Source organism: Hippichthys cyanospilos, chromosome 16 (assembly GCF_059441005.1).
Source record: "Hippichthys cyanospilos isolate Australia breed blue-spotted pipefish chromosome 16, RoL_Hcya_1.0, whole genome shotgun sequence".
Lineage (NCBI taxonomy): Eukaryota > Metazoa > Chordata > Actinopteri > Syngnathiformes > Syngnathidae > Hippichthys > Hippichthys cyanospilos.
Window position 1 is genome coordinate 2833060 of NC_142384.1, and position 27921 is coordinate 2860980.

A 27921-nucleotide genomic window follows, 5' to 3' on the forward strand; every position below is an offset into this window, starting at 1 on the left:
TCATTCCTTGCTTGAAGACAAAAATTGGAGATTATGGAAGTAGTCATCATATACATGGACCCATTTTCTCCTATCTTATTCACACACATATACACATGTTTCCTTATGGCCCTTGTCGGGTCCATTAATGAAGGGAGACCTGAAGGTCCAGCACTCTAAATTTCAAGCATTCCCCATGATCATAGGCCAGTGAAATTGCACTTCAGGCTTTTGGGATCCTCTGTGAGACCCTCCAGAATGAGTCCCTTAGTGTGAATAATCCTATTCCTCTCCTGGAATTCTCTAATAAATAGCCCTACATTTCATTGACCTTGATGGTTTGTTTGTTGACGTGTCTGTAAATATGCGGCAGTGTGTTGCTTCATTTCTTTCATAGACATTCCCATTGATCGGTTGTCTTTGATGATCTAGCCACAAATAGCACTAAAAGGTATGTAAGGTGACTGACAGGGTTCACATGTTCAGATTTGAAAAGGTTAGGACTTCTCTTAGCCACTCCCTGGAGGGATGTCAAATTAAATAGTCCTATGATGTACATTGATATAATGTTCATACAGTATCTTCTTGTTGCCACAATAAGTATGACGGAAAATTTCTTTCTACATTCAGGGGACAGGAGCCCTCTTATTCTAGCCTCATGAATCCATGCACCTCAAAATATTTCTATTCACACAGCCCCAGAGCAGCAGTTGTGGAAGAGTACTAGCGTCGTCCATTATAACTCCATGGGACATGAGTGTGGCTAGGAGCTGGTAAGAAGAATAAATCCATTAGACATTTCGGAGACATTGTCACATTACAATCTGGCTGCACAGCAATCACAAAGCATTGTAGTGGAAAGCTTAGTCATTTTTTGTCATTCTGTGTGTGTGTGTGTGTGTGGCTGTGTGTGTATGCAGTATCCACTAGCTAATGCAGCCTCATGTATTGATGTTCAAAAAAATGCCCAATAACTGTGTTAGAATTAAGATTTACTCTGTAATGAAAAATGTGAAAGTAAAACTATGCCATATATTGGACATCATGCTTCTTGTTTTCACTTGCACTCTTAAAGCATGACATTGTATCGTAGATCAGTGGTCCCCAATCTTATCAAGACGGACCGCTCAACGCCTTAGATCGGGGGCTGTTCTGAAAACCACATCATCCTTCTCACTATGTATGTAATATCAACAGCGGCCAGAAGTGGCGCCATAAAACAAAGATCAAGCACAAACGTATGAACTGTTAAACTAAACCATCTCCAAAACATTATTTCGGGCGCAGCCCACGCGGCCCGGTACCAGTTGGGGACCACTGTCCTAGATAACAGAACAAAATGTGAAAGAACTGGAAACAATAGATCAGTGGTCAGACATTCATGTAGCCCTGCATTCATCAAGAAAAGCCTTGATTTTTGTGGTTGTGTACCACAATGTCACACTTAAAATAACAAGTTACAGGCACAATGATTTAAAAAGACAACAACAACAAAAATATTAGCTGCAACTAATGGTTGCCCAAAAATGAATTATGTAGTCTATAGAATTATTTTGTCTTGGTAGTTTACAGAATTATGCATCAAAGCTTCATCTTCCATCAAGATATTGACTCCAAACAGACTATCAACACATGAAAGGCCTTAATAGAGTTAATCTGAGACTGTCCATGTCAATCACTGGGCCTTTTTAACCCAACAAAGCATGCATTTTCACCACCTGAAGAGAGAAACGTCCAGGAACAAACACTATAGAGGCTCCAGTAAATGCCTGGGAATCATTTCAAATGAAAAATGCAAGTCGTGAGCTAAATGGGGTGCAAGCTTGATGCCGTTATTGCAAGGAAGGAGTTACACCACCAAATATTTCATAATGTTCAAGTTCAAATGTGTATTATTTTTTGTTTGCCAATTACATCCAATCAAACAAGGCATCATCACTATGAGCAAAATATTTTGTTCAAACTTTTCTCGCTGTTCTCCCTCCATTTTCCCCATCATTAAATAAACAGAACAAAAACCAATAAGTAGATTTTCCATAAAATGAAAGCTAAGTGGATGAACAATTAACTAGACATTAACATTTATTACTTAGTTACAGTAGACAAAAACAGTGCTTTCCACAATTTCAGGGTTAATACTTTATTCAAATTCAAGTTCAGTCGGCTAAGTTAGGGACAGATTGTTTCAAAAGTAGATGGTTTTGGCAGGGCTAACGTTAGCAGCTTGCCTACATCAAAGCTATTATGTATTATCTTGATAGTCATTGACCAGAACTATTTATAGACGTATTTATAGCGTGTGTACAGTGAAAATGAGTGTGAACTTACCATGTCATTATTGCAAGTTGCAACAGGGATCTTGTTGGCAAGATTTCAAAATGCTAATGAATCCACATTGGGGAAGTGGCAGCATATCTCCTAACCTCTTGAGGTGGAAGTGTCATCCCTCAGCGAGAGAGCAAAATCCTCAGCATGTTTTCTTTTCACTAACTTCACGTTACTATGGCACTGCTCTAAATGGTTTGTCAAATTACTGGTCCTATTTCGCGAAATGGACCGCTCACGCACCTTTTTTCTTACGTTTATCTCTGACAAGCTGAAATGTAATGTGAGTATGTCCATCTTGTGTTCGCATTGTCTCTATCAGGGGTCACCAACGTGGTGCCTGCCGGCACTGGGTAGCCCCCGAGTATCGCATGAGTAGTATCACTGTTCTTCAAATAGTTTATAAGTGATAGAACATTGTGATTTTCTAGGAATTTTACTAATAATTATGCATATATGACATAAACATTACATAATACACCAGATTTACATATTTACTACAGCTGTTTCTTAATTATTGTGAGAAATCAATAACATGATCACATAAACACATAAACTGGTAGCCCTTTGTGTTACTCAGTACCAAAGTAGCTCTCGGTTTCAAAAAGGTTGGTGACCCCTGCTCTATATTCAAGTTGTCACCTGCTGTTGCACTCATCTCTGCTGTAGTAGGTACTAACAACAACAAGTAAACATTTTGCCCTGGACTTTTCCCCTCCAATCTTGCTGTGTTTTTCGCGAAAACACTTTCAGGCTAAAAACACATTGTATTACATTGTACAATGCATTGCATTACTCTCATATGTAACAAGTACAATATTACTATTTTTGTGTGTGTAATATATGACACTACCGCATCACAGCAAAAAGTAATGCATTATAGTAATTACTATTACTTTTGTAATGCATTACTCCCAACACTGATAACGACTGATCCAATAATTGTGCCCACTTGAAAAGTTGGATGCCTTAAAAAAAAAAAAAAAAAGACTTGCGGTCCTGAGTTGTTAAACCCACCTACCAATGAAAATTAGCCGAAAATCTGAAATGTGTTTGATATTCACATTTTGAGCTGATTCCCTGAAATCCTTACTGTTCAACAAAAAACACCTGACCTTGCTATTTCTATACTTTTCAAGTACACATTATGGTCTCTGTATTGAATGTCATCGGTCGTTTTATTTCAACATCCTCTCGTAAATGTTGTTTCTAATGCGTGTTTTTGTTGAGCGCATGTGATACGACCATCTTGTCTAGTGAATTTGCGACAAACAATTGGACAAATAATGTGACATCATGCAGCGAGCATGCAGCGGTGCATTTGCGCCGGCACAACAGTCCAGCTCAATGCAATGAGCTATGTGTGCAACTTCGTGGTCATCTGATTCGGATAGAATCGGCCAGGTGGGGAAAAATGCCGCTCATTTTTGCATTGATGTTCAAGTGTTGGTGATGAGGCAGCACTGTCAATCTGCCACGCCCCGCCCACTTTACACCCGGCAGGCAGCCCTGCTTGGGGGGGGGGGGGGGGGGGGGGTATTGCTCTTGTGCGTCTGCGCGTGTGGAAGTCCAGCGCGGAGCGGATTGGCGGAAAATGACATCACCGCTCAAGGTTTATTGTTGGTAAGAGGATGAGCTCATCGTTTCGAATCAGTCTCTGGGAGAAGGGAGAGAATACAGCACGCTGCTGGTGTGGGCTGAAAGAATCTGCACAACACCAACTGCAACCGAGGGAAAAACGCACTTTTAGAAGAAAAGACAAATCTCAGTAAGTGCATGATTGATTTCCTTTGAAATCATTTTTGTTGCATGTTTACTACTGTTGAGAATGTTTTTAAACAGAACCCTTTCATCCTATTGAAAAAAAAGTCTGAATGCAATCTTTAGGAAAATGTAAAAGTTTTATTGCAGCAGGAATGTTTTCACTGGCTGTTTGTGTGGATTGCAATATGGAATGCATATATATATATATATATATATATATATATATATATATATATATATATATATATATATATATATATATATATATATATATATATATATATATCCGTATAAATATGTATATATCCGTATAAATATGTATAAATATCACCTTTTCCATAGTTAAAAATTAGAAATAGCTTCATCCACTGTTCTGCAACAATAGCTCAGGGATTTTTTTTTTTTTTTACATGTATTAAACATAATTGATGTGTTTGCTCTGCTGAAGATATGGTTTGGTCCATGGAAGGAGAAACGGAGCGTCCTCCCCTGTCAATCATCCTGCCAAGGCTCTACCTGGGAGCAGAGAGCGATGTGACGCAGGTATAAACTGTGAACAATTATGCAGCGTGCACCACTTTTAGACTTTTTTTTTAATTAAAAAGTATCACGTAGAAAATAGAAAAATATAAGCATCACTTTGTGAACAGGACCGACTGGCCTCTCTGGGGATCTCTTATGTGCTGAGTGTGAGCCGCTGCAGCCCACGACCTTCGTTCCTGCCATGCTCCCGGTACCTCCGCATCCCCATCGATGACTCCTTGTGGGATGACCTGCTGCCCTGGATCCCTCAGGCTCTACGCTTCATCGGTTCGGACATGCCACTCAAACATCATTTGGACGTCCTTCTGATGCAAACACGTCACTTTTGTCCATAATTTACGCAGACACGGCGATGTCTTCTGGTGCCTCTGTGCTGGTTCACTGCGCCGCTGGAATCTCTCGCTCTCCGGCCCTGGCCGTTGCCTACATTATGTATAGCTCAGGGATGGATCTGGACCACGCCTACAGGTTGAGCTTCATACATTTTACACGTAACTATCATTATGTAAACCAGGGGTGTCAAACTCCCTTTTATCATGGGGCACATTGTAGTTATAGTTCCTGGTCAGTGGGCCGGTAAGATTGTGATTGTGTTCATCGCGCTTCTAAGTAGTTTTGAAACCAGAAGCCGGTAAAAACTGTTCAAAAGAGAGACTGTTTTTTTTGTCCAAAATTTTTTGAACGTTGAAGACAACTTCCAAATTTGGTATATTAACCAGAAACCTGAACCTTGCATAAAATGATGTGGTGGGTCAGATCTTGCCCCCTGGGCCTTAAGTTTGACACCTGCGATGAGAACCATCATGCCTTAGTGTGTTTTTTAGTGCGGTTAATGTTGATGATCATCAACGTATGACGAATGGGTTAATGTCTTCAAACACGTACATAGCAGCAAACGTAGTTCCATTTGGCACAAGCTATTGAACAGATGTTTTCAAAATAGTTACATACATGCAATGAATGCAATATTAAACAGTGTATCTGGATTATCAAATTTCTATTATGGTTACGTGACATTTGTAAACTGAGCAGTGGTTGGTCATTACCTCTGAACCATGAGCAAAATGTTATTTTGAGTTGACAGCAAGTGGCAAAATGGTCCCTGTGATGGATGATTTTGTTGCTTAATTCATATTCCATGAGCACATTTTTAAGCACAATACAGTATTTCAGGCATGTCCAAACCCGGTCCCCGAGGGTCACCTATCCTGCATGTTTTTTATGTTTCCGTCATCCGATGCAGCTGTTTCAAATGATCAGGTTTGTTGTCAGGCTTCCGTTGAGCTTGCTGATGAGTGGAACATCAGGTGTGGTAGGAGGACAGAAACCTCCAAAACATGCTGGATAGGCGGCCCTCGAGGACTGGGTTTGGACATGCCTGCAGTATTTAGAGTAGCGGTGCTGCGTATAACACATTATCGTAATGAAAGTCCGGGTTGTCTTCCCCTTTCACAGTTTGAACTTGACAGGCCTGTCAACTATTAACCCCTAGGTGTCCAGGGTTTTTTCACTTTGCATTATGGGAGTCCAGGCTAAGCCAATCATCAAAGTCATTGAAAGGCTTGCAAATGTCATAAATTGGCCGCTAGTGCCATCCGGTGCTTTTGGGGTGTCGACACAAAAATTTCAATTGCGCCCGGTTTGAAAGGATTAAAGCAAAAATCGGGGGAAATACATGATAAAACATCGTGTTCTGAATATTTCCAAAATATTACAATATTTCCCATTTTTAATGGCAGCATATGAGCTAAATTTGCTAAGTGCAGGGTGTACTTCTCGACCTCCCATTTGCAAGCATTTTGAAGGGACGGCAGCATGGAATATATTGAAAGTGGTCATGTCTTGACAATCTATGCAATATTTTAGCCCCGTTTTGTATGCTTTTCCTTTTATACCACACATCAAAAACATAAAAAATGTTCATGTAGATTTCTGTCTTCCCTTTCCACTTGCTTTGCAGGTTTGTGAAAGAGCGCCGACCTTCCATTTCCCCGAACTTCAACTTCTTGGGTCAGTTGCAGCACTTCCAGGGGACCCTGCGTCAGAAGGCCTCTCATGACAACTTTCCTAGCCAGCAGTTGGACAACAGCCGCAATCACACTCCCACCATTCCCAACATAAATTATCAGGCCGACGTCACCGGTGACATATCAGCAGAAGAGACGCAAACATACAGAGAGAATTACAACCAGCAGAGACATTCAAATCCAAACGCAAATGGAAATCAGCAGATTTCCTTGTCAGGGAAACTTTGGACTCTCAATAATAATCAGCAGGAAATCCAGACAACCTCAAGGGTGTCCAGTCCAAGTCCAGTTAAACCAGCACCAAAGCCCACACAACAATCAGCAGCGGTTTCTGCTTCTCTCTCAGAGAGACGCAAAAGCCTCAGTCTCTCTTTGACTCCCTTGGGGATGTGCCCTCCCTCAACAACATGCAAACGAGCAAAGAGCACTGATTTGTCGAGAGGCCTTCCTGAGAGTGAGATGGCAGAAAAATCGGAGGTGACCATGTTGAGTCGGCATGCATGGGAGACGCTTAAGGAGCAGGTTCCTTCGCAGGAAAAACACAACAATTCCGAAGCGAAGGAGCAGGGCCTGCTGTCGCCGCTCAGCTGCACGCTCAACAAACTGCTGGACTGGGGGGAGAGAGTTTTGCTAGGTGGGGTTTTTGCCCACCCCGTCAAGATGGGCCAACCCGCGTTGCCGTACAGGTGTTGATTGGAATAATCTTTTGTGTGTTTGTGATTGAGCATGTATCTCCAAAGGAAGGACAGACCCAAGCGGTCTGCAGGTACTCAATGTTTATTTATTGCCGGGATGAGAAAATGATTCTTCGCTCTTTTTTGCTTATTTTGGCCCTGTCATCTTGTTGTTTGTTAGATGACAATATTTTTAATTTGTTGTTGCTTTGGCCTGAATTGTACAGTATTTACTGATTATTAAAGATTGAATTTGAATCACATCTCTCTGTCTTGGAACTCATTTTACAGGAAAATGTGTCTATTTCCACAAACAGTTTTATCCATATGATTGTAAATGAGCTAGAACCCTATTCCACTTGTCTTTTAGCAAGGCTCAACATACACCTTGGACTGACCAATCACAAGGAAAATACTTTAAAGATGACTTTTCAAACCAGTAGTAGTACTACTGTTGTTCATACAGGTATAAATGATTAGTATTGGGCAAGTCACTTCAAAACTGTATTGCATTGATTAATAATTATTGCCTAGTTTTCGGACTATAAATCGCAACTTTTTCCTCATGATTTGAGTCCTGCAGCTTATAGTCCAATGCGGCTTATCTGTGTTTTTTTGGGAGGTTTTTTTTTCTTTTTTTGTTCTTTGTGTTTTTTGTTTTTTTGGCTTGTCACCAGCAAGCAAATGTGTGAATCTGTTCGAGGTGTGAATTTATGGAACAACTATGAAATAGAACTGAAAAGACGTGAATCAATGGCTGTGTTCAAAAAGAGTTTAAAAATATAAATAAATAAAAAACTAACTCTATATATATATATATAGAATAAGAGAATGTATACAATTTGGGGTAATTTATGATGTGTAAATTTTATATACAGTACACAGTATATATGACTTTATTTATGTATTTATAATTGTATATATGAATTATATGGAATGTGTTTTTATGTTCACTAAAATATTCTATCAAACAAAGGGAGATAAAAAAAGATGCTATTGAAGTGTTGATTTTGATTTTCAACTGCTATTTAACTAACAGTACTCAGGTTAACGACCTAGATGGGCACCCGCTGGCGGTAGTGACCCATCAGACAGGTCCAGTTTCGCTCAAAGTATTGGGGAATCACCGCGAGCTAATTAAGCTATTCGTCCAGTATCAATTGGATCAGGCCGGTTATCACCGGTTTGAGTCCGTTCTGTCATGCGAACTGTCTTCGAGCCTCGGAGTTTGCTGGTGTCCCATGTGCCGCTTTCCAAAATGTGAGAAAATCAATTTGGAACGGGTGCCAGCCGATTACCATGTTTTACAGGAGGTTTTTAGTAACGACCAGACACTTGACCTACTGCCACACCGTCCATATGACTGCGCCATCGATATTGTGCCGAGATTGACCTACCCGGAAACTGTACAAAATCTCACCGCCCGAGCAGGAGTCCCTCCACGATTACATTTCCACCTCACTGTCCGCCGGGCATATCCGTCCCTCTACCTCTCCGTTTGCAGTAGGGTTCTTTTTTTTACCAAAAAGGACAAAACCTTCTGTCCTTGTGTCGATTACTGTGGTCTCAACAAGATTACAGTAAAAAACAAGCATCCCCTGCCCTTGCTCGACGACGCGTTTCTGGCATTGCATCAGGCCCACATATTCACCAAATTGGACCTTCGCAACGCTTACCACCGTGTTCGCATCCGAGAGAGAGATGAGTGGACAACCACAGTCAACACGCCACTTAGGCACATCGAGTAGCTAGTCATGCCGTTTGGACTTACCAACATACCCGCCGTGTTCCAGAACATGGTTAACGACATCTTGCGCGACATGATCAACCTGTTCTGCTTCATGTATTTAGACAACATATTGATCTGCTCCAAAACCCTGCAGGATCATCAGCAGCATATCTGCCTGGTCCTACAGCGCCTGCTGGAGAACCGGTTGTTTGTCAAAGCAGAAAATTGCAACTTCCACCTGTCCTCGGTCCCGTTCCTCGGTTTCATTGTGGAAAAGGGCCAGCTGTGAGCCGATCCAGCCAAAATCCAGGCTGTGGTCGAATGGCCTTCTCCTACATTTAAAAGACAACTCCAAAGATTACCGGGGTCGCCAATTTCTATAGGCGCTTCATTTGCAACTATAGTATGCTGGCTTAACCCCTGACAAAACTCACTTTGAGCAAAGTACCCTTCACATGGGGCTAAGGGGCTGAGGACCCTTTTCGTCACCTTAAGACTAGATTCAGCGCCCCTGTTCTCTTGCACTCAAATCCCAAACTTCCATTCACAGTTGAGGTTGACGCGTCCGACTTGGGAGTAGGTGCGATTCTGTCCCAGCCATCAACTGAGAATGTCAAGTTATATCCATGTTCGTTCTTCTCATGTCGTGTTTCGTCTGCAGAACGAAACTATGATGTGGGCAACCGAGAACTCCTGGTGGTTGTCCTGGCATTGGAGGAATGGAGGCACTGGCTGGAGGGCACACCGCAACCCCTTCACCATTTGCTCAGACCACGAGATTTTCGCCTACCTCCAAACAGCATGCCATTTAAACCCACGCCAAGCTAGGTGGGCTTTCTTCCTCACTCAGTTCAACTATGTCATCTCTTTCGGACCAGGCTCCAAAAATGGCAAACCAGACGCTCTGTCTCGGGTATACAAGGACGAAACCTGTGAGGACACCCCAGAGACCATCATTCTGGGCGAGTGAATTGTTGGGGCCCTCCGGTGGGAGCTGGAGGAACGAGTCCAGCAGGCTGTTGGATCCCGGCATGCCGATTGTCGGCCGGCAAGTTATTTGTGACCCCGGGTCGCCAGACCGCCGTGTTGGACTGGGGACACAGTTCCAAACTGGCATGCCATCATGGGATCAGCAGGACGGTCTACCTGGTCAATCAGACGGGACACTTCATGGCCCTCAAGGGCCTTCCCTCTGCCCTGGTGACTACGCAACTCATGATCCAGCATTCGCCTGCACGGCATTCCTACAGACATTGTCTCAGACCAAAGGACCGCAGTTTGTTTCCCAGATGTGGAAAACTTTCGGGCGAGCCTGGGGGGCATCCATCAGTCTGACATTGGGCTAACACCCTCAGTCCAACGAACAGGTTGAGCACCCTAATCAAGCACCCGAAGCCTCACTACGCTGTGTCTTTCAGCAGAACCCGTCCCGCCTGGGCCACTTACCTCTCCTGGGTGGAAATGCCTACAACTCCGATCCTTCATCCACCACCGGCAAGTCTCCGTTCCATGTCGTCTACGGATCTCGACCACCGTTTTTTCCCTCCCAGGAGAAAGAGGTCGTGGTGCCTTCTCTCTGGAGCCACCTTTGGCGGGCCCAGAAGGTTTGGAAGGACACCCAGGCTGCGCTCACACGTACAGCAGAGCGAAACAGCCAACTGGCAAACCGGTGGCAGTCTGCCACTCCAAAGTACAGTCCGGGACAAGAGGTTTGGTTGTCAGCCCGAGATTTGCACCTCGCCGGATCCTTCAAAGAACTGAACCTGAGATTCGTTGGGCCCTTCAAGATCTCCTCCATCATCAACCCTGTTATGGTCAAACTTGCCTTGCTACCGGCCATGAAAGTCCACCCGGTCTTCCACGTCTCTCAGCTCAAGCCAGTCATTTCTAGTGTGCTGTGTCCTCCTGTCGTGCCACTTCCTCCTCCTTGCCTGGTCGACGGGGATCCAGTTTACACGGTGAGAGCTATCCTGGACTCCCGGCGCAGAGAAAGAGGGTTGCAATATTTTGTAGATTGGGAGGAGTATGGACAAGAGGAGGTCCCGGGTCCCGCGGTCGAGGCTCTTGGATCCGGGTTTATTGGCCGATTTTCATAGGGCTCACCCTGATAAGCCTGATGGTCCGTCAAGGGGCATCCATTGAGGGGGGGGGGGGGGGGGGTTACTGTTGTGTTTTCTGCTTTTAAGTTCTGCGTTTTGTGTAGGCGGAGTTCACAGTCCTCCTTGTCATAAAGGATGTCTTTTAGGCTCATTTCACAGTCCACCACGAAGGCTATATAACTGGCTGGCACAGGAGAGCTTGTTGCTGGGTTATGGCTTCGCCACGCTCCAAGCATCCTCGCCATGTCTCTTGTTTTCTCAACCTGCGCTCTTCTTCGTTGAGACACTTTGGGTTTGTACTTTATGACTTTGATGTGATACTTTACCTTTTGGGACTGTTTTTGTTTCCATGCCTGGCGTGCGTTTTCAGTTAATAAACTCTCATTGTCAATCGGGGTCCTAAATCCATTCAGGTTCCGAGGTTTTTCATAACAATTCCAGGGTAAGCCAATCATCAAAGTCATTGGAAGGCTTGCAAATGTCATACGTTGGCCACTAGTGGCACCCAGTGTTTTTGGGGCAGTAACACAAAAATTTTATTGCAGCCCGTTTGCAAAGTGCTGTTAAACAGATTAATGCAAAAATCGGGGGAAATGCATTATAAAACATTGGGTTTTTAGTATGTCAAAAATTGACAATATTTCCACTTTTGAATGGCAGCAAATGAGCCCGACATGGGTTAAATTTGACACCTATAGGGTGTACCTCTCGACTTCCCGTCCAAAACACATCAAAAACATTAAAAAAAAGCGAGAGTTGGATACAAAATTCCTCCAGGGGTTAAATGTGTTCGTAACACACGTACCTGGTCTTCAAATCAAAAACAGTTCAAAAGAGAGAGAGATTTTTTTTTTTTTTTTTTAATTGAAGACAACTTGCAAGTTTGGTATTTTAGCCAGAAACTTAAAAGTGAATTCAGCATTTTGTAGGACATGAGCCTTGAGTCTGACACCTGTGCTGTAGAATATGGTGGCGAACCAAACAATGTGACATCAACAGTTTATGTAAATGGCCACGTTCTTGGCTGCTTCCACTTAGCCAAGACGGCAGGGTAAGAAGTTTGTGGTGAGGTGTGTTCTTGCCCCAGGGGACAGATTTCAAAACCCACAATCTGATTCAAGTACACGCTAACAGTTGTGCTTTGTGTACAACATGAAATCATACGACAAATTTGACAAACGTTATTAGAAAATGTGTTGCTCTTAACCCATCAAACGAAAAACTCAACAAAAATAGTCACAGGGAAGAACGCAATACTGGAAAAGATTTTAGTCTTTTCTGTGCACGAGCAAGCGCAGCTTGGACTGCATGCGCGCGCCTGTTGACATGACGTCACGGTCACTCCCAATGACCAAATAAGGTATCTGACACACTAAAGTGGAATTTGTTCGGGACAAATTTGAATTGGCTGAAAGAGACGGTGTCCCGGTTGACGCCAGATTTTAGCGAACACGAGTACGCTATTTTGAGTCAATAGCATCGCGCTGTGCGTTAGCTCGACTTTCTCCACGAAGGAAAAGAGGAAGCAGTTACGCCCTCAAGAGCCGTCGTGAGGCCGAACCAAGCGACGACACAACTGCCTTCAAAGAGTGCAACTTAACAGAGCCACACTTCGATTGGACAAGCATTCCGGGGATTTTTTCCCCCCCTGTTTTCGGATTTTGGTGTATTTAAAACTTCGTGAAAATGAGTTTCACGATACCGAGTGTAGTTTGACGTTGTTCTGATACGACCGCCCGCGTTGGCCTGTCGGACTAAGATTTTATTTGAACTTTGATCTTTGGTTTTTGAACTTTGCTTGCGGAATCTTTTTTCTTTGTTTTTTTAATTCTTAAAAAAACGGCGATGAGCGGCGACGAGGAAAGATTCAAACTAGTGGTGGTGGGAGGTGGAGGAGTGGGCAAGAGCGCCTTAACCATCCAGTTCATTCAGGTAGGATCTTTTTCGACATCCCCCATAGCATGCATGGCTCTGTATCTAAGTTTGTACGTGCGGGTGTCTAATTAAAGCATCCTTGTGGATGTGGGGTGGCATTTACGGCGGATGGGGGTGGGGAATAATTGCTTGTGGGGGTGTCCTTTGCTCCCCAGTCCCCACACGAGAACATTTCTCAAAACGGACTTTTCCATTGACTTTGTTGGTGGCACAATGCAGTAATACTCTTTTTGTTCTATAATTGTAATAGACAGCATAAACATCTTAACAACTTAACACGACGAGTTAATATCCCGTTTGATATAAGATGCATAATTCATTTTCACATTTGACTTCAAACCTTTTGAAATGGGGTACCACCTGAGTGCAATTTGTTCAACGCAATCGTAACCAACAATATGTCAAGCATTTTAACCCTTCCAATACCGATTAAAAAAAAAGTTTGGCATATAGTACAGTACTTGTTAATAAGTTTAGTATACTTTGGAAAATTAGTTAAACATTCCATCATCCATAAATTAGTTTACAGGTCCAGGGATGTTTTGTCCCATCGGTGGTTTATAATAATCATAATAATATAATGTGCCAGAGAAGTGAAAATGATCACCAAACAGAGAGAATACATTGCAATCCATGTAATCCATAGTAACACACATACACAGCATATATTACATTTTTTTTTCCGCAGTACTAGAAATTGCTCAACGCAAGCTACCTTGCTGACAGTGGGCACTGGCTTGTTGTGTATGGAAAAGTTGCTCGTAGCCTCGAGAATATGTGCATATGTATGTAATGAACCGCTGTGATGTCATTTCATCTTATTACTACCATTCCTGTATCCACTGCAATGTTTTTGAAAAGCTGTGAAACGCAATGTCCCAACGGGAGTGAAAGGGTGAAAAGCGACCATGGTGCATCACAATATTGTAAAATACAATAAATGAATTACCCCCAAAAAGCAGTTCACCAAAAATGCAAAAGTTAATATATATATATATATATATATATATATATATATATATATATATATATATATATATATATATATATATATATATATATATATTAAAAATACAATTAATGAAGAAATTGTTGCAACATGACAAATGGCAAGGAAAAAAGATGCAACTTAAAAAGTGACTTTAAAACATCATAAAAAGATCTTATATCCTGAGGCTGTATGTTCCCAAATTTGCGTGTGACAGTAAAAAAAGTACAACACTGTTTTGTTGTTTCTTTTGGTCATTAGTGAATGAAGCTGATCCCCTGATAGTGGCAGACCAAAGAAATTGGAGACTTTAAAGCCAGCTTTCTCAATTTGTAAAAAGATGTATGAAGATGTGGGACCTCTTATGTTATAGCAGCTGATAAGGAAAAATTCGCCAAGGCTGACACAGCGGGTCCTGTTTCCCGAGCTCTACCCTGTACCATGCAAATACTGTGCCACTCGTGCTGACCCAATCCTTTTTTGGTTTAAATGAAATTGTTGGAACAAGAAATCTTCCGTTTCATTACACTCTACTAAAATACAACATGACTACTCATTAGGTCAACTGTTTTACAAATTAAACAATGTTAAGAACTTAAGCATAATATAATGTTGACATTTGAAGGTGATGTAGCATGCTTAATCAGGAAATGACCCCACAATGGTCCTCGAAGAACAAAAAAAAGAATAACTTTGACAGTCACAAAAAAGAAGACATTGAATTAAAATATCATGAGTAGCGGATATGAGGCATAAGTGGATGAAACACAAACGTGATGCTGGTGTGGCTTTCTGTATTTGAATATACACTTTATCAAAAGGTAAGATATACTGTAGTAGATTTTTGAGCTGTAACATTAGTCAGTGTTTTATGAACACATCTTTTAAACATGTTTTTACAGCAGTGAGGTGGTTCGCACTGTCTTCTTGTTGAGTTAGACTTTGTGTCACCTGAGTTTGCAGAGTGTGTGTTTTCCTAACATGTATCCCTCGCTGAGTTGTTAAATTTCAAATACTTTAAGTGCTTGTTTAACCCTTGGGTGTCCGGGCATTTTTCCCAAACCTGGCCTTATTATCACCTAATTTGGTCTGACTTTGAAAGGCTCATAATATCATCAAATATTAATATATTTTTACTTTCAACCTCTCAAAATGGTCAGTGGCATCATCCCTATCCCTACTTATGAATATTTACGTATACATATTCCGAGGCTGTTTTGTTTTGAAGAATGTTCATTTGGTGATGGGAAAAAACAAAACAAAAAAACATGTTACCAGCTTTTCAATGTTGCAGAGTTCACGGATGGGAATTTGCAGATATTTTATGCGTTACATGAAAGAAAATGCTTCCCTGCTTTCCTGCATCATTTCATTCTTGGATCAAAGTCTTTTGTCAACTACAAGTCTTAGATAATAGATAATAATCTAAGATAATAATCTTAATATCTAATAATAATGTAAGAACTTTGCTTAATGGGAATCAGGCTAAGCCTGACTCCTTAATGGAATCATTGAAAGGCTTGTAAATGTCATAAGTTGTCCGCGAGAGCCCCCCGGTGATTTTCAGGTCCCAACACAAAAATTTCTTTTGCACCCTGTGTTTTTCAGTCCTATTTTGTGTCAGACTACGACCCCACCATTGAAGACTCCTACACGAAGATCTGCACTGTGGATGGAATAGAAACTCGTCTGGACAGTAAGCTTAAACCACATTGGCAACGATTCTTAGTATCTCTGTTAGTCACACATTTCTGAAGGATGTACGAGGTGTGGAAAAAAGGGCTTGTTTAAAACTCGAGGGTGTGTTTTAATATGACGTGATATGACAAAGGCAGTGTGTTTGCACTAAGGATATGTTCCCTTGTTAGGACTTGCACTTGGTGGGTGAGTTCCTGCGCTCTTGTCAAACTCCTCAGTGTACAAAAATGACTGCATACAACAAGGTGTGAAGGGTGGGACAAACATATGACACATAAATGCACTGACTAGTCAGTGGCTGTCAGCCGTACTTCCCTAACTCTTATTTCCTCTCATGTACTTTACATACAAGTGTAGTTTGCATAATTTCCCCATACTTGTTTTAGTTTTAAATTGGAGACACAAAATTGTCTGTATTTTAGGTGTGATTATGAGCATGAATGGTTGTTTGTCTTGTCCTAGTCCAGGGGTTCTCAAACTTTTTGGAAATCAAATTTTCCAAGGACACTCCTTTGCAAATGTTTTCGGAAACAAAACAAACAATAAAATAATTTAAACCAACAATACAATAAACAATAACTGCCGTTTTTGTTTACCAATATATTCAATTTGACAACAAATTTATAAACAAATTCTATGTTACTTTTCAGCCATACAGAAGTTTACAAAATTAAAATAACAAATTGCACGCCTCCTAATAACAAATTGGGTCAATTTCAACAAATATATAAGCAAATTATACCTGTATGTTACTTTTCAGCCATGCTGAAGATTACAAAACAAAAATTGCAAATTGCATGCCGCCTCATAACAACCTGGGTCAATTTCCCCCCAAACAGGTTACTGCCAAATATTTAGTGACTGAATAATCAAGTTCTTTGATGATGCCGTGGATTACGTGAGCGTATTTGACAAATAACAAAATTAATACATTTTTAAAAAATACATTAAATTGGTGGAATTGATTACATTGTCATAAGTCATGAGTACTTTCCATATATATATATATATATATATATATATATATATATATATATATATATATATATATATATATATATATATATATATATATATATATATATATATATATATATATATATATATGTATATGTAACTCTTTCAGTGCCATGGATGATATTTTAAAATAGTAAATAAAAAGAATAAACAATAAAATTCTTGTCAAATACGGTTTTTTTTTCATGGAAGGAAGCTGACTCTTTTGACTATTGCTCATCTAATAAGCCAATTCAGCATTGTAGTGATAAGTGTGACCTCTGGGTGGCAGTGTTTTCATACATACAACACATGTATTACAAGTAAGAATGGGACGGAAATCAATCTTTCATATGATAGCACACATGATTACATAGACATACCACACAACATTCCGTTGGCCTTGAAAGATGAGTGAAAATGCTAAACATACTCGCACTCTAACGCTTGGCACTGAAAGAGTTAATAACCCAAATTATTTCATGGAACTCCTGCAGTCATGCCACAGAACCGTGGACCCCACTTTGAGAAATTTTGTCCTGGTCAATATATGTGCGGTAACGACTAGCAGTTCAGTACAGGGGGAGTCAGACAATAGGTTGTGGTTACCTATCACCATGTGTTTCTGATTATTCAGTAATACTTGCATGCGCAGTTGTTGTCTTAATGGTTTTAAACTTGACAATTCTTTTTCTTTTGTCAACAGCGGGTTCTACATGTTTGAAATACTATAATAAATAGTTTTGTGGGTTTGTTGGAGAGTTTACATTTGTATCAGTGGGACATAATAAAGAGTCTGAAGTATTAAAGTTTTAGCTACCTGCTTTTGCTAATTAATGTTTGTGAATGAGGGTAAAATCCTTTTAGGAAAGTCATAATGATAAAAGACACTTGCTGAAGCATATTTAGATTCAATAATTTGTTTGTTTTTATTAGTCTTGGATACAGCAGGTCAGGAGGAGTTTGGAGCAATGAGGGAGCAGTACATGCGCTCAGGAGAAGGCTTCTTGCTAGTATTTGCTCTCAACGACAGGGGGAGGTAAGTGTGGATTTGTATATTCAAAATGTTACATTTGTTATTTTTTGCAATGTCTGCAATGTGATATTGTTACGGCTGTACAGTGTCTGTCTACGGGAAACCTTGCTCCTAAAATCCAGAGGGAGCCACGACAATCAGTTGTCCTGATAGTTTGTAAAGGCCAAATATTTCTAAAACGCTAACATGTTTCATTTAAGGCATGGAAAATTCAACGCTGACACCAATCGATACCAGCTATTTGAGTTTTTATTCTATTATACGGTATACTTGATAAGTGAACTTAGATTGTCTCCATACAGTATTTGGCTGACATTGCATCGTGACAATTCAGCAAGGAAGTACCATAAGAAACCATTTTTTTTTTTATCTCTCATGCCGTAAAGCTTTTAATTTCCCTAAAATGGTGTTAATTTGTGTCCAGCACATTTGTCGGTTTGGTAGAAAAGACCTCACTTGTAATTGGATACACAAAAGAGAAACATTCATTTTCCCATGAGCGTTACAGTATATGCTGCCATAGTCTGGGTTGTTGTAATTTAATTTTGGCTAATGTTACCTTAGCAAAGGAGGTGATAGCTTGTAACATACAACACCCAACACATATTCATGTAAAAATTGAGTTGTGTATCCGGGAATATTTTGGGTCATGTAACAGCTTTGGAATGAAGACCTGAACTGATGGTGACAGCTGCTTGTTTGAGCACTAGGGCAGTGCTTCTCAAATATATTTTGCAAAACCCCCCTAGGAAAGAGAAAACATTTCGTGCCCCCCCCCCCTCCCCCACACATACACAGTTTTTTTAATTTATTTTTTTAATGATTATTAGTAATGTTAATGTTTCATGATTAATAGAAATACATTGAACCCTCGTTTATCGCGGTAGATATGTTCCGGAACCCGAAACGATAGCAACGTGGCTTTTATTTTCCATACAACTTCACAACTGACATGGCAACTCCAAAACAATAAACCGAACCGTATTTCTGTTAATGCTCGCCAATATGTTAATATGTTAATGTTAATTTACCCGCCAATAAAATGTAAACAAGCCCCCCCTAACATCGTAGGACCCCGCTTAGCTGTCCAGACCGTTTGAAACCTCCTCCCTAGATTTCCTTTATAATAAAATTGTTTTTCAAGTGTAAACTCTCCATTGTAATCATCTTTGATCATGTCCAGATTAGACTTTAATTCAACATCCGAGCCGCAACTTATATGATGGCATACTTCAAAAGAAAGGATTTCTTCCGGTGGCAGTCGTCGATCCAGATTGCTAAAGCAGCTTCCATACGAACGATCGTTTTATCACGAGCCGTAAAGACTGGCTTCGCCAAATTCGCCAAAGGTGTTGGCAGCCTTCTTCTAATGTTCGCCTCATCCTTAATGTAACGGATGGTGGAATCATTCTCTCCCAAATGGCGGGCCACGGCTGCGTAACTTTTCTCTTTGAGAAGTATGACCTTCTCAGCAACTGTCATCATTTTTTTATGGCGTTTAGGTATAGTACAAGCCTTCGTGGGAACATCACGCTTGGGAGCTATTGCAAAAATTCAATACATAATGAAAAAAAAAAATCTTTGAAGTCATGAATCTGCGTAGTGGAAAAAAAATCCACGATGTGGTGAATCCGCGTAATGGAAAAAAAATCAGCGATGTGGCAAATCAGCGATAGTGGAACCGTGAAGTAGCGAGGGTTCACTCTGTTGTGCTTTTACTATTTTGGACAGTAATAGAAGATACTAATACATTTTAAGTTGTTGTCTTAAAGTTATATAAATCTGTACCATAATTTCACTGGTCCCGCCCTATTGGGAATAGATTTTCCTCGAGCTAACATGAGTTTGACACCCCTGGTCTAAGCAGGAAAAAACCCAAATGCATCAAAAAGCCTGAAAAAAAATCCCTATTTTATCACAATTATACTTCACATGGCAAAAACAAATCCTTTTCCCCGGGGGTCATCCGCAATCCCCTGGCATTGCCTCGCAAGGCCGCAAATTGCCCGCTAACGCTCCCCAGTCGTTTTGGGGTCTCAACACAAAAATGTCTGCTCTCAACTAAAGCCTGCACTGTCCTTCCTCATAAAAAAAATTAATGTTCCAAAACATCATAATTTCGGATGCGGTTCATGCGGCCCGGTACCAGTTGATCCACGGACCGGTAACAGGTCGCAGACCGGTGGTTGGGACCTCTGCCATGAACAACTCCTGGAGAGCACTCACATTGGGGAGAGATGAGGAGTCTATTGAAAAAAGCTTGGAAGAATTTTGATGGTTTGAATCTATGTACTCGGATTCTCTACCTGTGTTTGTATGCTGTAGATGCCATTTACTGCCAACTAGAGTATGAGAAAATATCGTCTGACGGGGGAAAGCTGCACCGGATATAAAGTGCTGCAAAACGCGTGTTGGCGTAAATGAGACGTGCGGAGCATTCATGCGTCTAGCATAAACCAAGCTTTATGATTTGACTTTGTGTATTATAATGTATGCTGATGTAATTATTTTGTTTGGCTAATATCTTTATGTCATCTCAGCTACCATGAGGTCCAGAAATTCCACACCCAGATCCTTAGAGTGAAGGATCGGGATGACTTCCCAATGCTGCTGGTTGGCAACAAGGCAGATCTGGAACAGCAAAGAGTGGTAACTAACACCTTTGTTCCTTTTTTAAGTGCTGTTAAGGTGATAAACAGGTTCAAAGCCGCAGCCAATTTTGAAAAGGTTTTCTTTAAACAGCTCTTTGTTATTAGCCCAAAGGCCTATGGACTTGTATACCTCCAAAAACTAGGACGGCACTTCAACTATGTTTAATGCTCAATAAAATTGTTTATACAGTATTCTCTCACTATTTAGTGCTTCATCTTTTGCACATTATGCTTCGCGTATTTTTATTTATTTTTTATGAACATATATTGCAGCGAGACGGTCTGTGAAGATTTCCTGCACGCCAAACAGACTAGTTGACTGTAATCCCACATGCCACCGCCACTCCTTCAATGTCGACCTAGCGTGGAGCCCGTAGCTGACCAAACATGAGAATAGGGAAACAGTTAACACTCAAAATTGAATTTCATTACAACAGCGCTTTGTTTTATCCTCACCATATTGCTCCGGCTGCACATTTGCATGTGCGGTGGAGTCTGCCTGCTGGAAGCACAGTCAACAACTTGGACAAGACTGGCCAGGTCAGTCAGCTCACAGGCACTCTTACAAGACACATGATTGGTTCCCGGCGCAACATCGACCAATGAGAGCAGAAGTTGTAATCCCCTCCTGCCCTCATTGGTTGATGTCGTGCTGGGAACCAATCACGTGTTTTGTAGGAGTGCCCAGTGAGAATGAAAGAGAACGTTGACAAGATGTTACAGAGAGTGCTTTTGTGATAAATTGGAATTTCAAGTGTAAACTCGGTTTCCCTGTTATTATGTTTGTGTGACAAATGACAAGTCCACTTTATCCCGTATTAGTGGATGACAATAATTTCTAATGTAAACACTGTTAAGGTTGAAGATGTAGAGGTCATGACAATTGGTCTTACCTCAGCCCATAATGCCTACAATTCGCATTTGGAGAGACTTGTGAATATTAGACATTGTGTATAAATTGTCGATATGTTCCTGTTTGCGTTATGTTGAATGAATGTAACAAAATGTTGCAGCATCAAAACAATTTCATAAGATACCCATGACAAAATATCAAGGAGCTCTCGTCTCATGCCACACCAAATGACAAATAATCCTTGACACAAAATTCTTAAATCAAATTTCCCAATGGAGCAAAATAACCTCAGTTTAAAATACATGCAGAAGTAGAAATAATACATCACAATTTTTGCATAGTTTTCATGAGAGGTCAAACTTCCTCATCTATTAAAGGCTTAAAATCTTGACTGATGGTCCTTTTCCCTTCTACTGGAATTTAATTTACTGGAAGTTCAACACTAAAAGTTTATGGTCACTATCTTTGCTTTGGGGTTTTCCAGAGGTTTCTATAGACAGCCAAATATGTGGCAACATTTTAGACCCGTTTTTCTCAAAAGTAATGATTTCATCCTAGCAATAGTCAAGTTTGTCATTTTCAAAGTACCTTCTTGTAAGATGTATCATTACTAAGGTCAAAAAAGTATAGAATTAGAAGACTAAATATGAATACTCAATATATATATATATATATATATATATATATATATATATATATATATATATATATATATATATATATATATTACCCATTTTTGCCTTCGTTTGTCAGAATATTTGTACATCATACTATTTTCACAACTTGCATGTACAATAACTACCACTTTCATAAGTACATTAAACTGGTTGTCAGAAAAGTATGAATTTAACTTTGTTGTACCGCCAATGAATGGTAGGTTTTTTTCTTGTTAGTTCGCAGCATTAGGAAAAAAAAACAGCAATTTTCCACAGAAACATGAATGTGTCTGAGGCAAAGAAAGGCCATCAAAATCTTTTTTCAAATGTGGATAAAGTTTGTGTCATACTGTATGAGAGGCATTTACTGTATTCCGCTGTATGGCTTTGTATTGACTTAGATCTCCAGGGAGGATGCTCAAGCATTTGCAAGAGAAAATAGGATTCACTACATGGAGGCTTCAGCCAAGAACCGCTACAATGTGGATGAAGCCTTCTTGGAGCTAGTGCGAATCGTCAGGTAGTTGTTTCTGATTTCATTGCTTTGTAAACATTACGCTACAGCTGTATCGTTTTGAGCGTTTTGGTATTCAGATATCCAACTGAAAATGCAATCAATTAATTGGGTATTTGGATAAAAACATAAAACTGTATAAAAAAAATATAAACAAAGACCATAAATAACACATTTCTGCTTAATTATAAAGCAGTTTTGTTTTTTTTTAAACTTAAAATTAAACTGTGCTTACCAGCATGCAATTTTCCTCGCTGGCAATATCAGTCTATGAATTTTGGTCTATGAGATGAGGTGATGTCAGAACAACAGGAGCGATGTTGCCAGTGGGAACGGCATTTTTTATCCACTCTGGTTCGTCTAAACCTCAACAGTGGGAACAGCAAGCTTTACCATATTTCTCTGAGTGCAAGTCAAGTTTTTTATCCTCATTTTCAACCGCTATATTAGGGGGGGTTGACTTATGACCCCATAACTCGAACCAGACCAATTTTTTTCCACATATTTAACCTTCCACGCTCTGATCTCACAACAGTCGTCATAAAACAGCGGGTTCTTTATTTGGGTAAAGAACATCCTGATAAAATGAGCCACAAATCATCCCAGAAGACCTCCATTTCAAACAGATTGGACGTGTCCGAAGATAACTACCCGTGGAAGTCGATGTGAAGCACTCTCGTTTGCTCGTTCCGGGTGAGCACAACAAGCAATCTCATTGGATACCAATCTGTCAATCAATGTGCTTTTACAAGCTCTGATTGGCTATTTTTGTGGCGCAAACGTAACGTGTGAGCAGAACTGAGCGCACGCAGAGGACGACTTGAGCGAGCGAGAGCTCAATGTTGAGCGGACGCGATGCTGAGCAAGGGATGGAGGAGTGTGAAGGGAATCATATATTAGGTTGTTATCATTATGTTCTTAGTTCATTGTTACCCATTTATGCAATCCTAGTTCATCTTGACCCTGTCCTTAGATAGAACTGTTGACGCACGAAAGTGTGAGCCGGGACCTTGGCCCAGCTGCCGGTGGCGCCCGGCTGGCTCTTTTGTTGTGTCTTGTAATCTGCTATGCTTCTATTCAATAAAAGCCGGGGGGAACGGCTGGGCAAGTGGAAAAACTGGCGTTGGAAGACCCACGAGTTACATTTGCCCAAGCTCTTTTTTCCCTATGCCGGCGTAGAAAAGTCAATCTTGGCTGGTCTGAGTTACTCTTTTTGCTGTTTAAGCAGCTAGGCTTGTCCTAGTCTTCTTTTCTGAGATTTCTCTGACAAGGAGTATCGCGACCGAGACCGAGATGTTGAGTGAGAGAGGACTATTGCGAGCGAGCACAAAGGAATTTTGAGCGAGGAACTTCTTTTCAATATTTTTTTTCTGTGCTCAAAATCTGTTTTTTGCTCGCTCAGTTTTATTTTCTACGCTCAATTTTTTTTTGCACGCTTGCAATTGTGGCACAAATATAACGCCATATCTATTGCGCTAAAGTGTGGGTCAAGAAAGCAAACCCTTGTTTACATGAAATGAAAGAATCCTATTTTGTATACCATTAACTAATACACATAGTAGTTGTAATTGAATGATTGATTTGAAATAAACTACTAACCCTTTATATATATAGTTCAATATGCTAAATGTGCATGTTAAATGTTTGTTATTGTATATTATATATGTATTCTTTTTTTATGTTTCAAAAAAACATTTTTTATAATCTACAAAAATGGCTATTTCCCCACAAAAGATTTGAAAATTATATATTTTAGAGCTGTAATTTTAAGACCATGATACAGCGATACCATAATATTTTTGCTCAAGGTCATTATACCATTAGATTCTGATATTGTCCCATGTCTACTATCTATAAATATTCACATATTTTTCTGTCTTTCTGATTTATCTACGTATCTATCGAATATCTATATAAATATCTAAATAAATAATTATTTGTCTTTCTGTCTTAATATGCAATGCAATCAATCAATGTGGAAACAAAACGATCCACGACTCCCTCGCTCTCATCGAAAAACATTTAAAATGAATGCCACAAAATAAGGACACTGAGCCCAGTGCACATTCGAGCCTGCCAAGTGACTGGCATTTGAACAAATCAATTTGTTGATTCGAAACATATTCTTGTCATTAAAGTGCGTCCGACGTCATATGTCAAGTAACCAAACCACGCCTCGGTGATTTAACGCAACTGCTTTCTGAGTCACGGCGCATGGCCTATCACTATCACTATGGCCGTGACACACAACCTAAACAGAACAACCTAAAAGAAAAGCCATTTGGCCATATATATTTCGTCTAGTAAAGTTTATTGTGAAGTTAGCCTTCTCACAGCATTGGCGGCGTGTTGTACTGTGTTGCAAAGGGCATTAGCAATTGTTACTGCTGTAAGCTGGACTTATTTTTCCTGGCATGTACACTATAATAACTAAGATAAATGGCCAATATTGAAATTTCTCCTTCTTTCCTCGCAGGAGGTTTCAGGAAACGGAGTGTCCTCCCCCTCCGGCCCATCACACTGGGAAACAAAAGAGCGGCGGCTGCCCCTGCGTCCTTCTCTAAGCGCCGTTACTATGGACACCAAAACCTCTCCTGCTTGTACAAAAAGAAGTGTGAGCGTTTGTGTGAGACAGTCGCAGTGGGTTAGACTGACTGAGTGAGAGACAGGATTAAGGTGCGCCATTTTCCCTCGAATGCTTTCATTTGCACTTTTACCAAAGAGCAACTTGTAATTCAGTTTAGTGTATTTTAGTCTAAAGGAAGAGCTTTCAGCAGCAGCCAATATAGTTCTGTCGGCGACATGCGATAATAATGAAGCGGCTGTATATAGTGGCGGTCCATAAATAGAGACATCCTCACATTATGGTGGACTATAAAACCGCTGCCGCTGTTGTGGCATTTGGGTAGTGATGTCAGCAAAGACATCACTGCAGTAGGTGCTCCCTCCTGCCATAATGGTGAGTTAGTACGCAGTAAACTTAGTCAGTTCACATTCAATTCTAAAAATATTGAATGTGGCACACCCGATCATGTCATTGTGCGGTCATGTTTCAAGTTGTCCTGCAGGGGACAGCAGAGCATAGCAGCAGCAATGCTTTGGAAGTGATTTTTTTGTTGTTTTTTTGCTGTGCGGTGCCAAACATTTCAGCCAATGCGACTGGCTCTAATACTGCAAACGGAACTACCAAGCATTTCAAAAATAATTCTTGACAGTGTATTGGGAAAAAATGTTGACGTAGGGGTGCACTGAACATAGTGGCAGAACTACAGAACTGATTTTCTGCATTAATGCATTTCAGCATTTGAGTGATGGGCAAACAACTATTTGATCGGTGAAATCATCTGGATTTATTTTGGGTAAGCGTTGCGCTAATGGTATTTTCTTCATGCAATCTTGACTTTTTTCGAACTTTCACTGAATTCCACGAGTAATGGCAATTTACTAACATGAACATTTTGACCAAATAACTACATGCATCATAGTTTTGTTGCTCACACTTTGTATCAGTGGTTCTCAATTCAGCCAGTTTAACTCATTCAATGCCAGGGACGTATTTTCACTTTTTTTTTAAAGAGTGCAGAACATTCAATCCCTTATTCTTAAGTATCATTGTAATACTTTGGCACATGGAAATGAATGTCCTAAATGTACTTAAGTATTGATCTTAAAAAACGTGAACATATGTCGTATCTATTAAATGCCTAAATGTCTAGGATTTAATGTCCGGACTCTTGAAAATACACCAGGGACATCGTTACACGTTTTTTAAGAATCCAGACATTCAGTCCCAGATACTTAAGTATTGATTCAATACTTAAGTATTGATTCAATACTTAAGTATCTAGAAATGAATGTCCAATGTACTTAAAAAAACGTGAAAATATGTCCCTGGCATTAGACTTTATATAGTTTTAAAAATGCCATCATTTTTTAATTTGTCAAAATGTGTTTTGTGTCTACAATTTCTAACAAGGCAATGAAGCCAGCAACGCTAAAGCAGCATTTTATTTTATAATGCTTTTTTGGCTAAATAATTGGAAATCAACCTGGTTTGTTATCAGGAGGCGTGCAATTTATAACAATTTTTTGACATATAGATAAACTTTTTTAAATAGATAAACTTCACTAAATTAACAAGTAAAGTAACAAATACTGTATACTTGTCAAATTGAATCTGTTGCTGAATATAAAGGGCACTTATTACATTTTAAAACTTAGTAACACAAATAATTTTTAAATGATTTTTTTTGTTTTGTTTCCCTAAATATTTGCAATGGGGGTCCTTGGAAAATTTTCTCTCTAAAAGGGGTCTCTGACTGGTCTCCTGGTGCAATGGAAGGACTCTAGTCTGTTATTCGTTCCTCTGTACTGGCTGCTATCACACTCGTGCTTTTGATGTGAAGCCTAACTCTTGCTAATAATTAACTTGCAATCCTTGTCCACATTGCAGAAGCGCTACATCTTCCTCTGGGAGAATCTTTCCTATCATCGTCACACGCTGACCTGCCCCATTTAATTTTTCAAACATAACAGAAATAAGAGACCGACTCCAAAAGATGTGCCATTTTCCCACAACATTTTGTATTCGTCTACCGCATTGGAGAATCATAGGTTCTATCAGGTCAAGCAACTTTTTTGCAACAACACTTTTGCAGGCAGCATCACACAAAAATGGCTGATTTTAATAGGTTGGATTGCACATTCAGGTGCAAAGTAGTTGTGAAACTGTCTTTTTTTGACTTCCTTAACTGTGTGAGTTTCCTTTTTATTGAAAAACTGAAAAAGTTTGGAGGATAGAATCAAAATTTGCAATGAAATTGGCAAAAACACTTACAGTGAGAGGCCTTAGTTTAAAGCAGTCGACTATTTTATTTCCATATTTAATTTATATTGCTTCAGGCAGTGTAGATCTGTGTCATATTTTTAAATGAATCATTTGCATATATATATATATATATATATATATATATATATATATATATATATATATATATATATATATATATATATACACAGCTATATATTACAAACTGCTATTAAAATGTTTTATTTTGATGTAAAAGACAAATCACTTTTATACCTTATTAAAATATTCACAAAACCTTTGTGTTTTTATTGTGTAATAATTGTGCATAATGAGTGGAATGCACACTCTGCCCTATTTTTCTATTTAACCCTTTCACTCCCGTTGGGATAATGCGTCCCTGCGCTTTTGAAAAAATGGCAGTGGGTATAGGAATGGTAGCAATAAGATAAAATGGCATCCCAGACACATCTATATACAGATTCTAGTGACTACTAGCAATGTTTCCTTACACGACAAGCCAATGCTGGGCCCAGTGTCAACAAGGTAGCTTGCGTTGTTCAATTTCTCCTCAGTGAACCATCTATACTGCAGAAATGCATTGACAATATGTGCGCTATATATGGGTGTTAGCATAGATTACACTG

General features: G+C 40.0%; 3 protein-coding genes across 4 annotated transcripts in view; all 3 read left to right on the forward strand.

The window, feature by feature from the left end:
- ap2a1 (adaptor related protein complex 2 subunit alpha 1) overlaps nucleotides 1-1019 on the forward strand; it is a 32904-nt gene extending 31885 nt beyond the window's left edge. For both annotated transcript variants that reach the window (XM_088436628.1, XM_088436629.1), the window contains one exon: nucleotides 1-1019. This exon is cut by the window's left edge and continues 596 nt beyond it. The gene's annotated coding sequence lies outside the window, so the exon portion shown is untranslated.
- A 2895-nt stretch (nucleotides 1020-3914) lies between these two features.
- LOC148410174 (uncharacterized) lies at nucleotides 3915-7575 on the forward strand. Its single transcript, XM_088436084.1, has 5 exons — nucleotides 3915-4072; nucleotides 4517-4611; nucleotides 4719-4878; nucleotides 4956-5079; nucleotides 6572-7575. The coding sequence occupies exons 2-5, from the start codon at nucleotides 4519-4521 to the stop codon at nucleotides 7329-7331; spliced, it is 1137 nt and encodes a 378-aa protein (XP_088292210.1). The 5' UTR covers nucleotides 3915-4072; nucleotides 4517-4518; the 3' UTR covers nucleotides 7332-7575.
- Nucleotides 7576-12507: 4932 nt separating this feature from the next.
- Nucleotides 12508-27422, forward strand: rras (RAS related). The gene is made up of 6 exons (XM_088437625.1): nucleotides 12508-13072; nucleotides 15672-15759; nucleotides 17694-17796; nucleotides 20334-20442; nucleotides 22355-22473; nucleotides 24944-27422. Exons 1-6 carry the CDS (start codon nucleotides 12986-12988, stop codon nucleotides 25029-25031), a joined length of 594 nt encoding a protein of 197 aa, XP_088293751.1. The 5' UTR covers nucleotides 12508-12985; the 3' UTR covers nucleotides 25032-27422.
- Nucleotides 27423-27921: the final 499 nt, after the last annotated feature.

Excerpts from the sequence above, each read along its gene's own strand:
- LOC148410174 (XM_088436084.1), top strand. The coding sequence starts at position 4,519 with ATGGTTTGGTCCATGGAAGGAGAAACGGAGCGTCCTCCCCTGTCAATC. Across the intron at positions 4,879-4,955 it reads TCAGGCTCTACGCTTCATCG|ACACGGCGATGTCTTCTGGT; the intron begins GTTCGGACATGC and ends TAATTTACGCAG. Across the intron at positions 5,080-6,571 it reads GATCTGGACCACGCCTACAG|GTTTGTGAAAGAGCGCCGAC; the intron begins GTTGAGCTTCAT and ends CTTGCTTTGCAG.
- rras (XM_088437625.1), top strand. The coding sequence starts at position 12,986 with ATGAGCGGCGACGAGGAAAGATTCAAACTAGTGGTGGTGGGAGGTGGA. Across the intron at positions 13,073-15,671 it reads TAACCATCCAGTTCATTCAG|TCCTATTTTGTGTCAGACTA; the intron begins GTAGGATCTTTT and ends TGTGTTTTTCAG. Across the intron at positions 17,797-20,333 it reads GCTCTCAACGACAGGGGGAG|CTACCATGAGGTCCAGAAAT; the intron begins GTAAGTGTGGAT and ends ATGTCATCTCAG.